This window comes from Sturnus vulgaris, chromosome 2 (assembly GCF_052056855.1).
Source record: "Sturnus vulgaris isolate bStuVul1 chromosome 2, bStuVul1.hap1, whole genome shotgun sequence".
Taxonomy (NCBI): domain Eukaryota; kingdom Metazoa; phylum Chordata; class Aves; order Passeriformes; family Sturnidae; genus Sturnus; species Sturnus vulgaris.
In genome coordinates, this window is record NC_142244.1 from 5,029,443 (window position 1) to 5,050,292 (window position 20,850).

Genomic DNA, 20,850 nt, shown 5'->3' on the forward strand with positions numbered 1-20,850 from the left:
AACATTGCATGCACTTTTTATGCTGAAGGAAAAAAGAGAAGAAGACAGAAGAACAGGGAAGTACAAAATGTTTAAAAAGTGTAAAAATATAGGAGTTGTCCCACAGAATATTAGGATGAGTCAGTAAATAGAGGCAGTACATTTTCACACGGAAGTAGCAAGTTCAGGGTTGTTCTTGTAGCAAAATTCTCACTGTTATCACAGCTGTGGGAGGGATAAACAGAGGGAGAAGGAGAAGTAGCTCCTCAATGAATTTGAATTATTGTAGTTTATCAAGGCTGTGGCTTTTCACAGCTGATCATGTCCTGTTGATATTAGTAGAACTTTCCCCCTGAGCCAGTCAGGGATTCAGAAACTGAAGGACAAGAAGAGAGCATTGGGTTAGATCTCTGCTCTGGAGAGGGACAGGGAGTATATCCCCAAATGGTTAAAGCCTAGAGGCCTCAGCTTCTGTGTGAATGTATCCCTTGGGATGACATCTAAATTTCCTGGGTTTATGGCAGGGTGGTCCTTCCCAGCAGTGGCTGTTAAAGCATTTTCACACCCATGAGCTGTGGCTGGGTCAGGTTAGGCAGCTTTACCAATCCAGCAGATTGGAATAATTCCCAGAGGTCTGATGCCTTTGTGTCCGTGTTGAAATACTATTTACCAGCAGTTCAAGGGAGGTGATTCTGCCCCTCTGCTTGGTTGTGGTGAGACCCCACCTGCAGAGCTGCTTCCAGATCTAGAGACCCCAACATCAGAAGGATGCAAAGCTGCCAGAGTGAGTGGAGAGGAAGCTGTGAAGATGCTCTGGGGACACCTCTTTGTTGTCTTTTTTGTACTTAAAGAGGGCTTATAAAAGTTTTGAAGAGTGATTTTTAGCATGAGCAGATAGTGATAGGAGAAGGAAAAACTCTTTTAAACTGAAAGAGGGTAGATTTAGATCAGACATTTTCAAGAAATTATTTACTCTGGGGATAGTATGCTGTTTGGTTGCATTATTTCTTCTTGAATTTAGCATAACAATCTTCACTTGCAGGGAAATGTTAGGCAGGTGGGGTGGAATGTCCCCTGTAGGACTCGTGTCCCAAGCCTCTGTGAGTTGATGAAGCAGCATTATAACCCCAGCTAAGGCATGCCAGTATGACCACCCTCTGCCAGGCACATCCTCTAGAGACATCCAGACTTCTGCTTAGCTCACAGGGGTTGGTGAGGACAAGGGATGGACATGGGATCAGTAGGGACAATTCTGTGTTCTCTCTTCAGGCTTTTGTGGCCCCTCCACATTGCAGCTCAACTTCCATGTCCATCAGCACTGGTGGCTGTGAGGATATGCCCAAGTAAGGTGGCTCAAACAAGACCCCATTTCTTTTCCCCACATTTCACCTTAATGAACTTGCTGTGGTTATGCTGACAAGCACTTGGCTCTGTGAACAAAGTGACACATGGCTTTCAAATACACCTTATATTTGGCTGAGGAGAGAACAAGCTTCATAAACCTTTACCTCACAGAGTTCCTCACTTAAAATATCTTCATGAACATTTTTTTTCTGTAGATTCCATACAATTAAGTGAATGAGTAGCAGCCTTTGTTATTCAAGAGTGATGATACCAGGCAGCAAAAGGAACAAATGCCTGCCTAAGATTTTGTGTCAGCCTATAATTAATCCTTGAAATGGCTCTGAAATAAAATTCAAGTAACTCAGTGCTGAGACAGGCCATGAATCCATATTACAACCTTAAAAGTGCTCTGCTTTGCTCAGCACCTATTTCACAATGTTTTATGATGAACATACCCCAATATGGAAAACAAACCCAAACCTGTTTGTAGGTAAACAGAAAACCTAACAGAACCATAAGGTTGAAACAGAAATCACATCAGGATTACAGAGAAATTACTCATGGGAAAAAACAATCACTGCTGTCAACAAAAAGGATTCATCTCAGGTGTGTTCCTGGCAGTTTAGGATAAGAGCATAACAACCAAGCCTGGGTGCATCTAGGAAAGGATGAAAGGTTTTCATAGCATCCTCTTAAAGATCATTATTTAGTGAAATCAATTGAAAAGGAAGATAACTCAGGCTGGATATCTCAAAAATGTCTGAAGCATCTCTTAAAGAATGCCTGCATAAATCAGAAACTGTTTTTGTGTGCTGGTCTCCCAGCAGTGCAAGTAGATGAGGAACTCTGGGTACCCACAGTTGTGTCCCAGTGGGGAGAAAATGGCACCTGGAGTATTAGCAGGGAGTAAATGGGACATGGATGCTTGAAAAGGAGACCCCACTTGAGCTGTACAGATTTTCTTCAAAATTTATATTTCCGAGTCAGCAAAGGATTGAGCGAGATAGATGCATGAATTGACTCCTGTGAAAAGAAAAGAAGATTTCGGGTAAAAACATAAAAGTCTGGTGTTGTCTATGGTTTATGGTTACATATCCCAGGGTTCATTTGAGAGAAGTTTTCCTTGCCCAAATTGTTCCAGTCTGAGTTTCAAAGAATGGTACCTTCTTTGCTACCTTCTCTGCTACCTTGCCAGCTCTTGTCAAGCTAGGTCATAAGGTGATCATGCCATTAATCTGCTTGCTGTCCAAAGTTTCCATCAAAAAGCAGCTTTTCTCACAGTTGCAAACAGAAATACTTGGCTGAGCTGGGGCACTGTGAGTTGCTTTGAGATCCTTCCCCAGTCTGGGGGTCGTGCATTCTCTGCTCAAGACCATGGACTGCAGCTAACCAAGGTGACCCATGGCCCATCTCAGTCTTGCTTTGCTTTGCCTAGAAATGCCTAAAAATGTGTCATAGGACCATAGAATCACTGAATCATGTGGGTTGGGAAAGATCTGTAAAATCAAGAAGTCCAATGGTTCTCCCAGCACTGGCAAGCTCACAGCTAACCCATGTCCCCAAGTGCCACAGCCACACATCTGTTACATCTCTCCAGGGATGGGGACTCCACCACTGCCCTGGGCAGCCAGGGCTGGGGCTTGGCAACCGTTTTGAGGAAAAAACTTTTCCTAATCCCCAATCTAAACTTTCTCTGACACAACTCGAGGCCATTTCCTCTTGTTCTATTGCTTGTTACCTGGGAGAAGAATGTCCTTTCAGTAGGGAGATTGGGTCTGGATCTTCAGAAATGTTCAGCCCCTTTGGTCACAGATGGGTTTGCAGAGATGTTCAGCTTCCACTTAGGCTACAGAAATCTCATTTTTGAAGCACTGGAAGCTTTGGAATATCTGCTTAGGTGATACAGTAGCAGAGATGGCTGCCTTAAGCCCTGCAAAAAGTCCACCCTCTTTTTTGGAAGTCAGTCTTGCCTAAAAACCTCTCCAAAAGCCCTTTGGGTAACCTGGCCCCCATGCTGCCTTGCATGAGATCGTCCCAAGACCCACAACTCAGAGCAAAATCTGGCACAGTTTCTCCTGCTCCCTGCTTCAAATCAGAGTCAGAATGAATGTTGGGATCAGAGACAAGAACAAAATTGGGCAGAAGCAGGCATGTTTAACAAATATCTTGCTTATGATGAGGTGCTTGTACTCTCAGCCAGCAGCTGCAAAGCAGGGACCATAATGAAAGGCACCCCCTTGAACATTTTACATTGTTCCTCCTATTCTAAAAAGACTATTTAGGCATTTTATCCTTTCCAGTTGGTGTCATTCTGTGCACTCCTGCAAATCACTGCTATTAATGATGTACCCACAGCTAAGCCCCCCTGCAAGGAGGACTCCAGCAAAGGAGGGGTTACTGGACTTCTTCAGGGAAGGGAAAGCACTCCTCCACCCTGAAGAGACCATTCAGCTTTGGAGAGAGGAGCTGACAGCTGGATTTTATTAGCCTTTTAAAAGCAGTGCTGGGGTAGGTGTGGGACCTTTGGTCTGGAAGAGAAGCCTTTTCTGGTCAGTCCCAGGGGTGGAAGGTCAGGCTTACATGGCCTCCAGCCAAAAGCCACAAAAATCCAGAAACTGCTTTGATTTTTCTCTGGCTGGTGATGGGAGCTGGGCTGGTACAGTGGGACAAGAATTGGTCACTGCTGTGGCTTGGACTGGGCACTCCTACAGCATAGGTGGTGAGTGATGATATTAAAGGCAAGGAGAGGGAGACAAAACCCACTGAAATTTTGGGAAAATGGATTGTGGCCACGCCTTTACAGGCAGGTAATTGGGATGCTACTGCCCAAAAATGTCTGCTATGCAAAGGTTTGGCTACTGCAAGAAGAACCATGAAGCTTTTGCCTCCCTCTGAGTGCAACATCTTGGGACAAAAACCTTTGTGTTATTTACCTTAGAGCTGGCAGGCGTTGCTGAGGCACAGCCAGAGCTGCCCCCCCTCCACACACAATGAAGTGTGGCTGTGATAAATGCTCACACATCTCTCCTCTGCACCTGCAGGGACACTCCTTGGCATCCCAGTCCCTGCTGGGTCCCTGCCAAAGTGTATTCTTTTATTAACCCGCTGCCTGGTTTCAGAACAACCTCATGTTTAAAAAAATAAAAATCATGTATCAGAAGCTATGGTTCTCTTCCCAGAGATGTGGCACTTCTCCCTGGCTGCAAGATTAGTCTTGCACCAATGTATTTGCCCCTCAGAAGTATCAATGCCTGCTATGAGGCAGTCCAAAGGAATGACTCCTCAATTATGTTCCCTAGTCCTGATTTAATTTGGAATAACTTCACTTTCGGAGTCCTTACTTTTACATATATGCTCCTTCTCCCCAGTATTTTGCAAATTATTTTAGCATCAAACAGTCTTTGCTTGTTTTTCCTGTCATAAAATATAGTATGTGGGTGAATATTCAAAATTCATATGATAATAATGTAGCTTATTTCTAGTAGGTGGCAGAGTCTTTTAAAAAAATGTCCCTATCAGTGCTTGAAATTGAAACTTAGGAAACCAGTGAAAAACTTGTATCTGCTCAAACCAGTAAATAGGGTCAAGGGCACGAAAGTGGTCACTGACCTGTAATGTATTACACATCATTTCTCACCTAAAAAACACACTCACTAAAGTCAATGCAGGGCTTGGGGGATTTAAGAAAGATGTTTCCTGATGCAGAGTGTGGGTAATGGAGCTTAGTTTTCCATTCCAGATGTGCTTTGGGACAGTAAATGGTTGCTAGCTCAAAGTTATTTATATTTGTGTCTCAAGATGGCCAGAATACTTGTTTAAAATGTAGGAATAGCATCCTGTCACATACTCTGGCACCTTCCAGCCATTGGTTCCAGGCAAATAATTTTTTAAAAATTCATTGGGAGCATTTATCCATGGCTCCTTTGGCTGCCACATGAAGAACACAAAGTAATGCTGAGTGAAATGCTACCCTAACCCCTTTGGGAGGATGATAGCTTTTGTAGCTCATTCATAGCACACAGCATCTTGAAACTTACTGATAAAACTGTAATACCACACCCCACAATAGACATAATTGTATTGTATTATTAAATATTTGGAGAGTGCCATGACTTGGCACACTGCTGTAGAGATTTTTTAAATGAAGGGGCATGGGCCTCTGCTCCAACAGAGTTTGCAGCTTGGTCCTGGATCTCCAGATGTATAATGTTATCCTGAGTCATCCATGGAGGGTCTTCTCCTGTGGCAGGGGTGGAAGAAGAGAGAGTGAGGAGATGCACACATAAAAACAAATGATGAATGGAATGTTGCTGAAGGCTGCCTGGGTGGTCCCAGGGCATTAGTAACAGAATATGTCTTTTTTGTGCCTGTGTGGTTGGTTGAAATCCAGTTGATTTCAGCACCTGTGTGGTGTCTTGCTCTCTATGGCAGAGTTATGGTTTATCTGGCATGAGTCTGGGAGGGCCTGCAATAGACTTAGGACTTTGGCAAGGGATTGCAGGACTCCCTGAGTGAGAGTCACTCCTGCTGAGTTACATTTGAAGTCAGGGACAGGTGTAGCTGAAGTCTGGGTGCAGGGAATCTCATCTGTGCTGTCCATGGTAGCTTTTAAGACTGATGTCAGTCTCCTAAGGCTCAGGGGAGACCTTATCACTCTCTACAACTGCCTGAAAGGACACCGTAGGGAGGTGGGGGTCAGTCTTTTCTCCGAGATAACAAACAATAAGACCAGAAAAATAGAATCAAGTTTCATCATGGGAGGTTAAGATTGGATGTTACAAGAAATTTCTTCCCCCAAAGGGCTGTTTAGCCCTGGCACAGGCTGCCCAAGGCAGTGGTGGAGTCCCAGTCCCTGAGGGATTTAAAAACTGTGGGGACGTGGCACTTGGGGACATGGGTAAGTGGTGGGCTTGGCAGGGCTGGGGGAATGCTTGAACTTGGTGATCTTGTAGGGCTTTTCCAACCTAAACAATTCTATGATTCTGTGTCCCAACTCCATAGACACCCTCATAAACCCTGTAAGGACTTGCTGGTAGATTTGGAGAGGTCTTCACGTTTTGGAGGTTACCTGGTGCAAGAGATGACAACAAAGCCTTATTTTCCAGTTCAGTTATCTTTCTGACATGATAATGAATTTCTTACAGCACCCCAAACATATTTCTAAAGATTAGCAAGAAGATGATTTTCTGAACATTTAATCTGATAACTGGGTCAATTAGGAAATGCAATCCAGAAAATCTCATCCAGCTGCCTCCCCTTCTATTAATAGATGGATACAGCTACACTCTATGTAAAATCTTCCTTTACAGTCTGCAAAGCCAAAGAGGGTTGTTTGCTCAACATCCACTTACTTCCCCAGGGCTTAAACGCCAATGGAAAGCCTCAGCTCTGGTTTGTTAATTGTCACACTTGTGTGACCCGTTGTGTTTTAGGAAAATCACATGGAAAATGGTGAATTCATTGTCTCCTGCTGTTGAAAATGGTAATAGCTTTGACCCACAGAGGCAGTAGAGAAGGTAATGACTGCTAAACTTTTAGATGTAGGTTACTGGTTCAGCACCCAGGTCCTGTGAAATAAACCCTCACATGCACAGCTTGGCAGCTCCCCACCTCCTGAGTGCCCCAAAAACAGCCATGCTTTGCCACCAGACCCTCACCCCAACGTGTGCACAAGGAGCAGGAGACAAAAACTGCAAGAATTCAACAATGGGCTTCCTTGATTCATCAAAGCACTCAGAACACAGCACGTCACATAAAGGGTATTTAAATATGTGCTGAAATATTTTGGCATATCAAGCCTGGGGGCTTGACTGTGCACTGAAGTTTCTCAGATTAAAAGTTTGGAATGGTTTTAAACTTCCCAAGGCTCTTCCTGAGTAACTCCCTGTATGCATGTGGATAGTGCAGAGCATATTTATCCTATATCCTTTATGCATGCATCCTTCTGGTTTCTTACTCTTTGTCCCACCTTTTCCCTTGTATCTCCTATGTCCTTCTGCCTTGATGAACACATGGACAAGCAGCTCCCATGGACACTGCAATGAGTAGATGCTTGTACTCCAGTGCCATTTTTTAAATGATTCCTTCACATGTCAGACATGGTACAGAGGTGGCTCTGGCAGTGCTGGACTCAGTGATCTTATAGGGATTTTCTAACCCTAATGATTCCGTGATTCTGAGCCTTAACAAACAGTTAGCACTCGAGAAAACCACACAGATTGGAACCATCTCCTTCTTTCCATGTTCCTCCTCCACACCATCACCTCTCAGCACCAATATTAGGACCATGAAGATCCTATGGTAGAACTGATCTAGCTCTGTTGTTTGCACAGTTCTGAGCACAGCAGGTGCCTACTGCATAATCATGAGTATTACAACTGGCACAACTTACTACTTCTACTCCTATTGACTAATAGCAACTGCATTTTCCCTACTGCCCTTTAAAGATTAAGGCAATTTGGAAAAATGCTCTGATTTCTGTATAAATAGCCTTTGCCCAGCAAGTCAGACTGCAATAGATATACCAAGCAATTTCCCCATGTAAATAAGTCCTCCTTGGACAGCCCTGACAAAACCTCCTCCTCACAGGTACACATTTTTGGGGGTCAGTGGGATGGGAGAAGGGCCAGGGAAATGGAAGTTTGGAGCAGTTTGAGTACTTCTGGGCAACTGTCACGCAAAGAAAAATGGACATACTGTGCAAAGCTGCTGGCAAAACCTGGTCTTAAACAAATAATATAGTGGCTTTGGGAATTTGGGATTGTGTGTACAGGGTTCTTTGCAGTTCACACAGGACCTTTTATGACTTGTGTATATGAATGCAATCAGCACAGGGACACAGAATATAAAAAAAATATCCTATATAAATAGCTATCCTGAAAATAGACTGTAAGGAAACTGTTCTGAGTCTCTTGATCCAGGGACTAAAGCTTTTATTCTCTCCTTTCAACTGAAACCCACAATTAAACCAAATGAAAAGAATTACACAAGTACTTTTGCAACCAGAGCCCATAGCTGACAGATCTCTTAAATTCAGACTCATGAGGCCTTATGTTCAGAAGCCAGTTGTGCTTTTCTTTCTTACAGGGTTTTTATCTTAATATTGTTTCTTCTATTTTTTTCCTTTTCCTTTTACTTCCCTTCTTTTCCTTTTCTTTTCTTTGTCTTTTTTTGTTGTTTTTCTTTTCTTTTTCTTTTTCTTTTCCCCTTTCATTTTTTCTCCTTCTTTTTCCTTTATATTTTCCCCCTCATTTTCATTTTTCCTTTTCCTATTTATTAACCTATTTTATTTTTTCATTTTTGCTTTTATCCTTTTGACTTTCTCTTCTTTTTTTCTTCCCCCCTCCTTTTCCTTTTTCTTTTTCCTATTTTCTTTTAATTTTTTACTTTTATTTTTCTTTTCTCATTTTTGTTTCTCCTTTTCTTTTTTTTTAACCTTTCCTCTTTTCTTGTATGCATTTTTTTTACTCCCTTTTCTTTTCTCCTTTTCCTTTTTTCTCTTCTCTTCTCTTCTCTTCTCTTCTCTTCTCTTCTCTTCTCTTCTCTTCTCTTCTCTTCTCTTCTCTTCTCTTCTCTTCTCTTCTCTTCTCTTCTCTTCTCTTCTCTTCTCTTCTCTTCTCTTCTCTTCTCTTCTCTTCTCTTCTCTTCTCTTCTCTTCTCTTTTCCTCCCCCTTTCTCTTTCTCTGGCAGGCAATCACCGAAACCGATCTGAAAGCAAAAACCAGACCTCGACATTTGCGCCGATTGCAGACAGATCAGAGAAGAGGCTGTGGAACCTGCAGGCTGACAGCAGGATGTGGTGAGGTACGACACGAGCGAGGGCTACCCCTTACCCCCTCAGGAGAACCAGATTTCCCAATTTGTGACAAGCATCCCTGTCCTTTTCCTGGAGAGCGGAGCGCCCTCGGGAGCGCTCGCGTTCCGGCGCAAACACTAACCCGCTGTTTGTGCTGCTAATCACCGCTAATCAATAATCAGTCATTACAATAACACCCCTGAGCCCCGCCGGGTCCCCGCCACCCCCGGGGGCGTCCCGTGCTCTCCCGGCCCCGCTCCCGAGGGGCTGTGCCGGGATGGGGATGGGGATGGGGATGGGGATGCACGGAGCCCCGCGGGGCCCCGGCCCTGCCCGCGGGGGCATCGGCGGGGCTCGGAGCCTTTTGTTATGCTAATCCGAGCTGACATCACTCCGCATATCAAAGCCGAGGGGGCCGCATATAAGGCGGCTCCGGGGGCCGCCCCGGCAGAGCGGCCCCGGTCCCCGCGCAGCCCGGCCCGGGCGGAGGTAAGCGGGGACCGCAGCGGGTCCGGGAGAGGTGGGAAGGGGACAGCGGCTCCGAGGAGCCCCAGGGAACGCCGAAGGTGCGGGGCTGGCAGAAAACTGGGGTTTGCGAGGCGTGGAAAGAATTGCAAGGAGAGGGGATGCATCCCGGAGGATGCATGGGAGGAGGAAGACGCCGCGGGGTTCGAACGGAGAGAGGATTCCTAGAGGCTGCAAAGCAACCCGCGGAGATGCCAGGGAGAGAAGCGGCTTGGAGACTGCAAGGGAAAAGGGAGACCCGGGAGGATGCATGGGGTAGGGAGAACCGAGGGAATGCAAGAGAGGCTTGGAGACTGCAAGGGAGAGGGGATACTCGGGGGAATGCAAGGAAGGAAGAGACTCGGAGGCTGAATTAAGAGAGCCGGCGAGGGGAAGCGTGAGTGCAGGAGAGAGGGGAGGACCCAGGAGAGAAGGAGAAGGAGACCCAGAGCGAGGAGAGACCCGTGCCCGATGAGCTGCAGGGGAGAGGAGACACCCAAGAGCTGGAAGGGAGACTGGAGACCCAGGAGCTGAAGGCAGAGTCCAAGTGGACTGCAAATGTGCAGGGCAATGCAAGGAGCTGCAGAGGAGAGAGGAGTCCTGGAGGCTGCAGGGAAGCGGGGACACCCAGGGGGGAGAAGGGAGATCCCGAAGACAGCAAGGGAGTGGTGAGACCCGGCAGCTGGAATCAGCTCCACCACCCTCTATTCCATTTCTCTGCTCCCACTCCTCACTGCAGGTCATCTGGGGATGTGCTACCCCTAAACCTGGCTGCTGTGCTCCTGGAGAGAACTGCGGGCTGGCAGCAGAGTCAGGTGGATGTCTTTGTTTCCTGGATGGGAAAACTGGAAAAATGTGAGCTGGATACTCGCAGGTTTATGTACAGTTAAAATTGCCTGTTCCCATGCCTGAATCCAGAGTCTTGGAGGTGTCTGATGGGAGTGTTTTCTGTGTGCCAGAGCCTTGAGGTGAAGAAAAAACAAGAGAGCTTTGAGTTAAAAACAGCTCCTGTTTTTAGGAGTCCACAGGCCACTTGCTGTTGGTTTGATCAGTGACCCAGAGCTCACCAGAGCTGTAAACATCACATCTGCCCCCAAGTGTGTCCCTCCCATCCCCTTGCAAATTGCTCTTGCAAATGTAATCTGTGCTGGACTGAGTGGAAAAGGGCATAATTACCTCTCCAAATAAAAGGGGTGCGATTGCAAGCAAAGCTCACGGTTCTTTGGGTAGCTATGAGGGAATTAGATAATTTCTCTTCCTCTCCAGGGGTTGGAAAAAACCCCAAATGGTGACATTTTCAAGGCGGGGAGGAGGGGAAATAGAGAATGGTGTTGACTGGTCAGGTTTAGTGAGAGCATTTCAGACCATCTGAGACATTTTACACCCGATTCTTGTGTTGTCCAGCAGTTCACAGGAGTGAGATAAGAGGGTTTGAAATATCTAAATAGACACTGAAAGGCATGGGCAGGATTAAGGGTTGAAGGTTTCCAGTGTGCTTGCAGAGCGGTGGGAAGAAAAGAGCTCCCAAAGATTAAAAGATACAGAAATACTCTGAAACAAGAAGCATGTATGCCTGGATGCTCGTGGGACCACTGCCTTTAAGGGACACATCAAACCCAAATCCAAGTGGGCATTAAAGAAAAACAATCCATGGCAATGAAATCCTGCCTCCCTTGTAGGCAGTCAGTTCTGTCTCTGACTTCAAGGGAGCCAGGAACTCGCCCCTAGAGGTTATTAAAATCCTTTGTAATAACAGCACTTCTCTAGTAACCCTTTACGCCAGGAGTGGGGTTGGGATAGCCAAAAAGCAGCCTGAATAGAAAAATATGCTGCATATGGCAGAGAAAACACTCAGAAATATTCATTCCCCCCAGCCCATTTGCTCCCCAAATGGGGATATTTAGGCAGAAAGTCGCAGCTGGGCAAATCCAGGGCTGGGGATCAGGTAGGATACTCTTTTTCCAGGGTAAGAGGTTTCCCAAAGTGAAGCTGACTGCTCCAGCCATTCCCAGTCCCTTCCCAAACCCGTTTGAGGGGGTGATGTTGGGGGGATGCCCAGTTACAGTTTGGGCACGCCTGTGTCCTGTGCGATGGCTTTTGAGACTCCAGAGGTGCAATGTGGTGGGCAGGTTTTTCTGTTTATTTTACTGTTGTCTTTCTCATGGGATGGGAAACTACTGCAAAGACCACAAAAAGCAGCCTGGAGCGGTGTCTGAAGTGAATAACTGAAGGGAAACCCATTTACTGCTATTAATACTGCTGCTAAAATAAGCAAGCCATGCCCTGGAGACAGAGAGGACCCCTCTCAAGATTTAAGTCCTGCACCTGGTTTGTTTATCTGTTTGGCCTGAAGAAGGAGAAAAGCAGCAAAAAGAAAAGGGATGTGGGGGTATCCTTGAGAGCTTTTTTTGTCTCCTCCAGGCTGCTCCCTGGAGACAAAAATGGGATTTTATGTTTACAAAGTTGCAGCCTTTTCCGTGAGCTCCAGGTGCCAAGGACTTGGAAGAAGTGAGAGGCAGAGTTAATGAGGTGAGAAGAAAAGCAAAGGTAAAGAGCAAAACACATTTATTGTAACAGATCAGAGAGAAACATCTGCAGGGCAAGGGCACCTGCATAAAGTAGAGAAATGCAGTTTTTATTATTTGTCTTCTCTGCAGAAAAAGACAGGAAAAAGAAATCTGGAGAGAGGAAAGGGAGAGATGAATAGCTGAAGATTTGGGCTAATCTAAAGATCTATGTTTCTTTTTTTCCTCTTCCTGAGCAGTTGCACAAACTTTTTGGAGAGGGGAAGAAAAAAAAAAAACCAACCCACTAAAGTGAAGCAGCGAATGAAGTCTTGCCATGTGCAGGGTTAAATGGAAACACACAATCAGACCATAACTCTGTGTAATTCAACCCATACGGTTTGTCTGTCTGTTGACTCGAAAGGTTGTATCGAGGCTTGGCAAGGGAGGGGACTGAGAAGGGATAATCCAAACCTTTTCATGATTCATAAACCACTCCTTTGCAATTTGGATAATAGATTTCTCTCTCGCAGTGACTCGCTAAACTTCAGAGTTAACTGTAGCTCAGGCTCTTTCTCTCTTTCCTTTCAGGTTGTTCATCTCCAAGAACGAGCAATACCCAAACTGAAGGAAAATACGTCGCACAAAATATTAAGAAAACTCCTTTTCTTAAAAAAAAAAATTCTTTGGAGAAACTGATTTCCTTTGGCTAGCACGAGAAAGTGAAGAAAATGAAGCCAAGTCTGCGATTTTTCTTAGCTGGTTTTCTGTTGTTGATTCTGCAGACAGGGCTTTGCTATGGGATAAAATGGATGTAAGTACCCGGCTCTATCTCTGCATTTTTAATGTTTTTGTAGGAATTGCTGGTCTCTCACCTATTTGTACAAGTCCTGCTTGAGGCATGCTGTAAAGCTGTTTAAAGAGCAGCAAGCACTGCAGTTCTCCAGGCATTGATTGATTTCAAGTGTGTGTACTAGGGGCTTATGCTAACAATGCCTCCATCTTCTTTCTAAAATATGCATGATTTAGGCTCATTTGGGGTTTTTTTCTCCTCGTTGATACCAAGGGAAAGGCATGCACTTGAATGCTCATATGAGCCACTTCATGGAGTTTCTAGCATTAGCTCCTGCTTTGCTGGGAAACTCCCACCAGGACCACAGGTTGTGCTGGGTTGGAACTGAGAGCAGGAGGGATGGCAGCTGAGATAATGCTACCCATCTCCAACCACAGGGGATGCTTGACAGATAACATGGGTTTTTTGTGGACCTTTTAACCTTTGGATTTTGTGAAGGGTGTTAAAAATGAGGTGAGGAGGGGGGAGGAGGGTGAAGAAACACCAGGGACAGTGGTCAAGTCAGGATTGAGTTTCCTTGGAGGTAATGTCGCTGCAAAGTGAAAACATCACAATCTCATTTCTTTGCTTAAGCAGGCAATCAGTTAGTTGCTTGCTGCAAAATAAACAAACAGACCACTCCAACACCAATCTGCTTTCATGTCCTTGACAAGTGATCTGTCTTTTCTACTTGGGTTTGGAGCTGGGCACAAAATAAATAAGGGAATATGGCTTTGCTTCAAACCAGCATCTTCGGTAGAAGAAAAGCCACGATAAGATACAATGCCAGGAAGGCTCTGTAGTGCACTGAAGCAAGGATCTTTGGGTTAGGTGGTAAAACTTGTTCAAGAGGTTCTTGTTTTGTTGCTCCTTCTGCCACAGACTTCATGCTATGTCTAATTCCCATTCTGCTGTTCCAGTCATTATCATTTGAAGCTCTACTCATGCCATCTTTTATAAAGGCTTAAATTTGGATATCTGCAAATTAAGATATCCCATTGGAGCCAGGGTTTTTACTCCCCATTATGCTGTGAGAGGCTCTTCCAGATGGCAATTCATCTTCTCCAAACAGAGACATCCAACAGAACTGTTAATTGATAGCCCTTGGTGATGCTCTGTACTGCAGGGAGCTGCTAGAGACCACACATCTGCCTTTTATGTCCATAAAGAGAAGCATAGTGAATCTCTCCATAGGATGTTTAAATACACATGGTCAGGACAGAGGACTAGTCATCTACTTTAGGATATCTTTCAAGGTGGCATGCTTGCATATGGCAGGAAGGTAGGAACTAGATGATTTTTAAGGTTTCTTCCAAACCAAACCATTCCATAATCTTTCCAAATCCCTAATTTGCTGTCTCCGTACTCTAAGGACCATCTTGGAAGTAGAGGAGAGTAAGGATCTGGTTTGCTCTTCACTGCTTTGGCTTTACACCTTGTAGTAGTCAGCAGAGCTCAGCTACATAGCCCAGCTGTTTCCTTCTGCCAGCTTCCTCCAGTATTTAGGCTCTCAGCTCTGCCTTTATCCATCACCAGGAAAGGCAGGCATCTCTTTTCTACAGAACATTTAGCAACCTGTCAACGGGACTCCTTTGCAAGGTTTATTTCTATGCAGCCCAGAAATAAAGCTGTTTTGTGGCACCCTGATTCAGCAGGGCTTTTATGTGTAGAACCATGACTGACTGGAGGGACTTGCCCATATACTTGGTATTGGTATTAAGCCACTTAGGCAAGATGCTTAATGATGAGTGAAGGGTGAGATGAGCTCCAAAGGGAACCTGATAGTATGGTGACAAGCCACAGACATGAAAAATGCTGGGAGGCAGGGCAAGGTCCCTAACAGCTTTGCTGTCAAAAAGCAGCCTTTTGGCTGCTAAGTGCTTAAGCTGCAAGGGTTGCTTTCAGGGATGAGTAGGGGGAAAAGCAGTTGGAGGCAAGACACCACAGTTGCTGCTCCTCCCTTTCCCAGCAGACACATCCCCCCTATCAAAAAGTAAGTGGGAAAGATGAAAGCTGGAGTTAAAGTGGTATTTGAAGCATGAATGGCATGCAGATGCACCACTGAGCTCCCTTCACACCTGTTTAAAACCTGGCAGAGACCTGTGCTCCCTGTCCATAGCACTCTGCAACTGGGATGCTGGCAGCTGAGATTTCACAAAATTATGTTTGATTTTTCTTTCATTTGCTGTTTTTCCTCGTTTCCCCACCCTTATTTTCCCGTGGAAGCACAGGCAAATTTTCCCCACTCCCCATCACTCTTTTTCCTTGGGGCTCAGGGACTGTCCTTAGAAATTGCATGGGTAAGTTCTTGGAAAACAAAATACCAAATACTGAGTAATACCTCAGACCTGCTTATCCCAGCCCTGGACTCATATTCTGGGTGCTGTACAATTGAAATCTGCTCCTTTCTTCTCTTGCTTATGAACAGAGAGGGGAAAAAGGACTGGATGAAGAAGGATTAAAGTGCTATGTGATGTTTTCAGCTGTGGGGTCTTCTCAGCAGTCTGCCTGCTGCAGCATTTTTGTAGGCATGGTGCCAGAGGCAAGCTTCAAAGAGGATTTGGGAGGGGAAGGGAGAGATAAGGAGGTGGGTTTCACCAGCCTGGAGATGAAGGAGTGACTGATATGAAAGGTGATAGGAAATTTAATTTTGATTCTGTGCGTGATGTAATTGCAGGGGGAGGGGAAGAAGAAAAACACAATTTTCAGCCATTTAGGACTTCTCAGTAACACAAATATGCCCTGAAAATTAGTGAAAGCTGGGAGAAGGTAAAAAAAGGAATTATTTTATTTTACTTGGCTTATTTCTATGAGTCCTGTGGTCCAGATCCCCATCTGTTGGAAGTCGGTGCTGGGCCCCACCAAACATCCAGCATGGTGTGTGGACAGTCAGCATCTTGTATGCATGCTCTTGCTCTTGCATGTGTTTCTCCTGCTGGAGAAATTTCATATCTTGTGCTCTTTCATCTGAGCTCCAGAGAGCTACTCAGGTGTAAAGCCAGAGTATGGCTCCAGAGTGTGGTTCCAGATCTTCACTGGATCAGGATTGTAGTGGAGATGCAGCTTTCCTCATCAATGAATGTGACACCCTGCATCTTATTTTTGCAAATACTTTCCCATTCTTAGAGCAAAGCAGGTATGAGAGGAGGTTACATCATTTTGTGGTGCTCAGTGTTGTTTTGTCACAGTGTCTGGGAAGGTGAGGCAGCCACTGGTTTCCATGAGATGTCTTAGGGCCAATGCACCTAGCAATTCTATCACCTTCCCAGCCTGCTTTTGCAATCCCTTTAGCTTTCCCAGGAGAGTTTGGGAATGAGCAGGCAGGTGCTGGAGCAACTTACTTGGGTAGAACTGAAAAACAGATGAGCACTAGAGGGAGCTGCAGCCAGATGTGCATGCCCCAAAGCTCTGCAGATGTTGGGATGTCCAGGCACGGAGTAGCTTCTGAGGGACTTCTGCCTCCACAGGGGTTGGCATCTCCTCTGTCCCTCTGTATTGAATGTCCCCTTCAGCGTGGTTGTAAATAAGACAAACGCAGCAAGTGATTTAGGTTTGGTTTTGTGGCGTTTTTTAATTGGTTTTTTGGGGTTATTTTGTTTTGTTTTGTTGTGGGTTTCTTTGTTTTGTTTGGTTTGGTTTTGGTTTTTGTTGTGGTTTTTGTTTTGTTTTGTTTTTTTGTTTTTGGCTTTGTTTGTTTTTGTTTTCGTTTTTTTTGCACGGCTTGCAGAACATGCCCAGGACAGCAAGTGCTGGCATTGGGAATACCATCATTTTTAGGTGGACCTTGGACACTTTGGGAAGTCTCTGCCTGTCCCTATTGTGGTGACCCCATCACATCTCATGTGCTCTGGAGCAATCCCCAGCTGAGCCCCATTCCCAGCTATTGCTGAACAATTCCTATGGTTAAATTGCAGCCTTTCAGAAGCAAAAAGTAGCTTAACCACACCTTTTGGTGAACACAGGATGTCCCCCAGCCCACCAACCTTGAGCAGCCCTTCTGCAGCCAGCCAAAAGCAGGGGAGAAAATGGAAAGATTTTGTGCTTCCTGGCAGCTCCTGCTTCTCCCCTTCAATCCGTAGTGGGAGGGAGCTGGGACATGGAGACAGGGCGCCTGTGAGGAGACTGTCTGCCTGGCAAGGGACTGCTAGATGAGCTGCTGTGAAAGAGCTGCAGGATGGGGATGGCAGGAGGGGAGTAAGCTGGGCGTGAGGAAAGGGGGTACCACCTCTTTGAAGTTTGCTCTTCGCTCCATTGGCAGCTCAGGAAAAGTTGACAAAGCTCCATGGCCTTCCTCAGTGCTCAGTGAGCCAACTCCCTGCTGGCATTGACTTCAGTCAAGCTTAGGCTTGAAGTCAACAGCCTTGTGCCCACTGCTGCCAGCACTGAATTTGGCACCATATCTGAAAACAGCTCCTATTTTAAGCTTTTAGTTCAGAGTTGGTTTCCCCCCACACACACACTTCTCTCACTCTTCCTCTTCTTTCTTTCTTTTTTTTCTAAATCACATAAATCCTATTTCTCTGTTTGAAAAGCCCTTGCAGAACCGGGAGAAGCATTTACCAGGGGATGTGGTGTCTTTTCCAGAACCTGTGGTCCCCAGACTGGAACTGATGCAGGCTAGGGTGGCAGGGGCATTGGCTGCCTCTGACTACCAGGAGCTTAGACAAGATTATTGTAACACCCCTGCAAGCCTTTTCCAGATGAAAATGAGAAAATGAGGCTCCTGCAGATTAAAAACCTTCAATGAGATCAAAACCAAAAAGAACCCTCAATCTCTGCCTCTCTTTATTAACATTTACCACACACTTCACTCTCCACAGCCACATAATTTTGTCTAAGTCTTTTTGTGTCACTCACATCCCTGCAAGATTGAGGGGTTTAGGAATAGGCATTAAAAAGAATGCCTTTTCAGGAAGCAAAGCTGGTAATTTGGAGTAGAAGTTCATGGTTTCACCAGCAGTCCTTTTGTGAGACTTTCTCAGACCATGTCACACAAGGGAGGGTGGGGAGATGCCTCCAGAGAGAAGATTCTTCCACCCTTCAAGGGTATCTTAAAGGACACCAATGCTTTGCTGCTCAATTGAAGGAATTTTCCTCCCTTTGGCCTGGCTAGGAGCAGTGTACCCTACTCACAGGGTACCTTGTAAACCAAATAATGTATGACTTTCATTGATGTGTGCTGAGATCTGAAGGTGCTTCTTCCTAACCTGCAGTTCCTATGAATAGTCCTCTCATGGGGCCCAGACTTGCAGGAATGGGCCCATACCTCTCAAAGGACCTCACATTGCAGAGCATTAATGTTTTCAAATGAATTTAATAGCTGCCTGAGATAATTAAAAGAGTAAACGAATGTCATGATCCATCATGCCTATTTACTCTGTAATTATGTTCATGGTTTTCTGTCAGTATCCAGAACTTCCATTGAATGACCTGCTGTGTTATATATAGATCAGGAGATGTTTGGTTTAGGCCCTGTTTATTTAAAAGGATGGATCAAATATGTATATTTTTAAAAACCCTGAAACAACGACCCCTTAGTTGTCTGGAGAATGAAGGATGGGGCAGGAGAATTAAGTGAGAAGAGCACAATGTTATCAGGAGGCAACAGTGAAAAACAGCATTTCCATGGTGACAGCAGGTAAAATCCCCTTTTCAGATGAAGGGTATGGGTCCACAGAAAGATGTTTGTCAGGGATTTTTTTTCCCAGGTTGAGGAATGAAGGATGTTCTTCTAATTATGCCCTTGAGGGCTGGATTTTCAGGCTGGCTATGCCCCATTGGCTCCAGTTTCCCTCCCAGTGCTGGTGATCAGTGGAGCCTGGGTCAGAGACCCACCACTAAATCCTACCCCAGCCTTTCCTGGGGGTGTTTTTCCTTCCACAAATGGACATTGTTTCCCAATAATGTCATTGCAGGCAGTGGGTATCTGTCCCCTGATGCTGCCAGAATTTAGGAAGCAGGGAGGGGTGGTGCATTTCCACAGAGAGGGTTTAGAGCGGCATGGAGTGGAGAAGATATTCCTGAATGTAGGACAGGGACTGGGCAAACCGAGGTTGTCAGGGCATGGACTAGATGACATAATTGGCCTCTCACACTCCTGATCTGTGATTTATAAATATGCTTTTCAGTCTCAGCAAGTGCCTACAGTAACTGAGTTTTCTTTTCCGTCTCCGTTACCTTTTAATTTTTCTTCCTGATGCTTGGAGATGTTTCCAGTTATAGGTTCTCTTAAGCAAAGACATGAAGTTCAGACCTGGGAAACGCTCAGAAAACACCTTCCTGCATCTTGCAGTTTTATTCTTGGTAGATTTCCTAGAGCTCAGCTCATTCTATGAGAAACAGCCATTGCTGCCATTTGAGTTCTCACCAATCACAAGGCATTTTCCCTCTTCTGTGAAATAAATGGTTTTCTTGTTGCATTGTAAAAGTGCTTCTCTAATGATGATCACTTCAAGCCATCTGTAATAATACAGTCTCATTGCATCACATCCCTTTTTTCACACTGAGGATGAGTTTCAGTCTGAATTCTGCTTTCATCCCTACTTCTAGATGGTTATTTGTGCTGTTCATGACTTGTCTGTAATGGTGAGGTAGAGGTACCTCAATGTAGCCTTCCTGGTCCTTTAAAGAGGCTGAAGACCTCTATAAAGGATCAGAAAATATAGGACCTAGGAGGTATATGATTAGATTAGAAAACTGAGCTGCAGCTTCATAGTACAGCCTCTCTCAGAGACTTGGAATGTTCCTCATTTGCCTGAAGCTCAGGCTGTGAAGTTCTCCCACTGCTCCTGCCACACCCTGCCTGCTTCCCTTGCTGTGCTGGAGTATTTATCATTTATACTCTATATGATGAGCTGCTTTGGCCTCTTGCCTGATTTGTGTTTCGGCTCATTCCTGGGAGTTGCTGATAGGCTTTCTGGGATAAGGTTCCACAGATTCCTGGTGTCAAGTGCTAGGAGTTGGACATACCTCATTCAGCTCTGTGCTTATACCATTCAGATGTCTGTGTCCCTGCTCGGTGTCTGGGTTTCTCATATAGAACAGAAAATGAGCACTTCTAAGTCATGATGGTATCTTACTATAGGTCTCAAAAGGCTCACTACTTCCTAGATGTGGCTTTTTGCTTTACATGAGCAAAAGAAGGATCCTGAAGGACTGCTGTGAGTTAGCAGTCAGGTGACAGTCATGCTATTCAGAGACTCATGTCTCTGCCTTCGAGGACATGATCTCTCTGAGATACACACAGTATATCACCAACAAGTTTTTTTTCCACCAGCTCAGGTTCACATCTAAAACAGGATGAGTTGCTTTCTGGAGGAGCCCCTCCCCAAACAGGAAACATTGCATGAACACCAGTGTGTAGGGACTGAGATGAACTGCAGGGCAGAATTTCTGATGGTGAAATCATAGAATCATTTAGGTTGGAAAAGATCTCTATGATCATTGTGTACAACCAATAACTTAACCCTTCCAAGTCCACCACTTTTTCTTGAAATTCACTGGCAATGGCTTCTGCTTGCAGTATATTTAATGGACCTCTTAAATATGTGTATGAAGTATATATTTATATAGCTAGCAGAGTGGTGGTTTCCCTTCCAAGTTTGCCACTGATTATCTAGTGCCAGAAATGCCAAACTCCAGCCACCTGGGAATTTGTCAGTGCAGGCCTCTTCATCCCCAGCAAGGATTTAACACCTCCAGTTTTGGTTAGGGCTCAATGTTAGCTCTGTTTCCATCTCATTCAGCTTCTGAAGAATGTGGATGTTACAGTAATAAAGTGAAATGCACCCCAAAATGTGTTTGCTAATAAGCCAAACTAACCACGATGGCCTGGATGAATTTGAAAGCCAATGCATTTAACAAGGTGAAAAGGAAATACGTGTTAAAGCTGT

The 20,850-nt window shown here is 45.1% G+C and overlaps 1 protein-coding gene and 1 long non-coding RNA gene across 10 annotated transcripts in view; one reads left to right on the forward strand and one right to left on the reverse strand.

Annotated features, from left to right (window-relative positions):
• LOC148224612 (uncharacterized) lies at nt 1-10,957 on the reverse strand. 3 transcript variants are annotated; one of them, XR_015799812.1, is made up of 4 exons: nt 10,799-10,957; nt 10,495-10,584; nt 8,759-9,030; nt 5,390-5,563 (listed from the first exon to the last, which is right to left on the reverse strand). It is a non-coding gene; the product is annotated as an uncharacterized LOC148224612 (long non-coding RNA). The 3 variants fall into 3 exon arrangements; XR_015799811.1 differs by lacking the exon at nt 5,390-5,563 and adding an exon at nt 1-2,346 and having other exon boundaries at nt 10,495-10,957; XR_015799810.1 differs by having other exon boundaries at nt 10,495-10,957.
• WNT11 (Wnt family member 11) overlaps nt 8,987-20,850 on the forward strand; it is a 27,402-nt gene continuing 15,538 nt past the window's right edge. For 2 of the 7 annotated variants that reach the window (XM_088157662.1, XM_088157682.1), the window contains exons 1-3: nt 9,573-9,607; nt 10,362-10,477; nt 12,718-12,940. In XM_088157662.1, coding sequence (XP_088013788.1) covers nt 12,858-12,940 — 83 coding nt within the window. In that variant the 5' untranslated portion in view covers nt 9,573-9,607; nt 10,362-10,477; nt 12,718-12,857. Of the gene's footprint in view, nt 9,127-9,502; nt 9,685-10,361; nt 10,478-11,403; nt 12,152-12,717; nt 12,941-20,850 lie in introns of those variants that run through there. The other 5 variants (XM_088157657.1, XM_088157653.1, XM_088157675.1 and 2 more) reach the window with 5 other exon arrangements.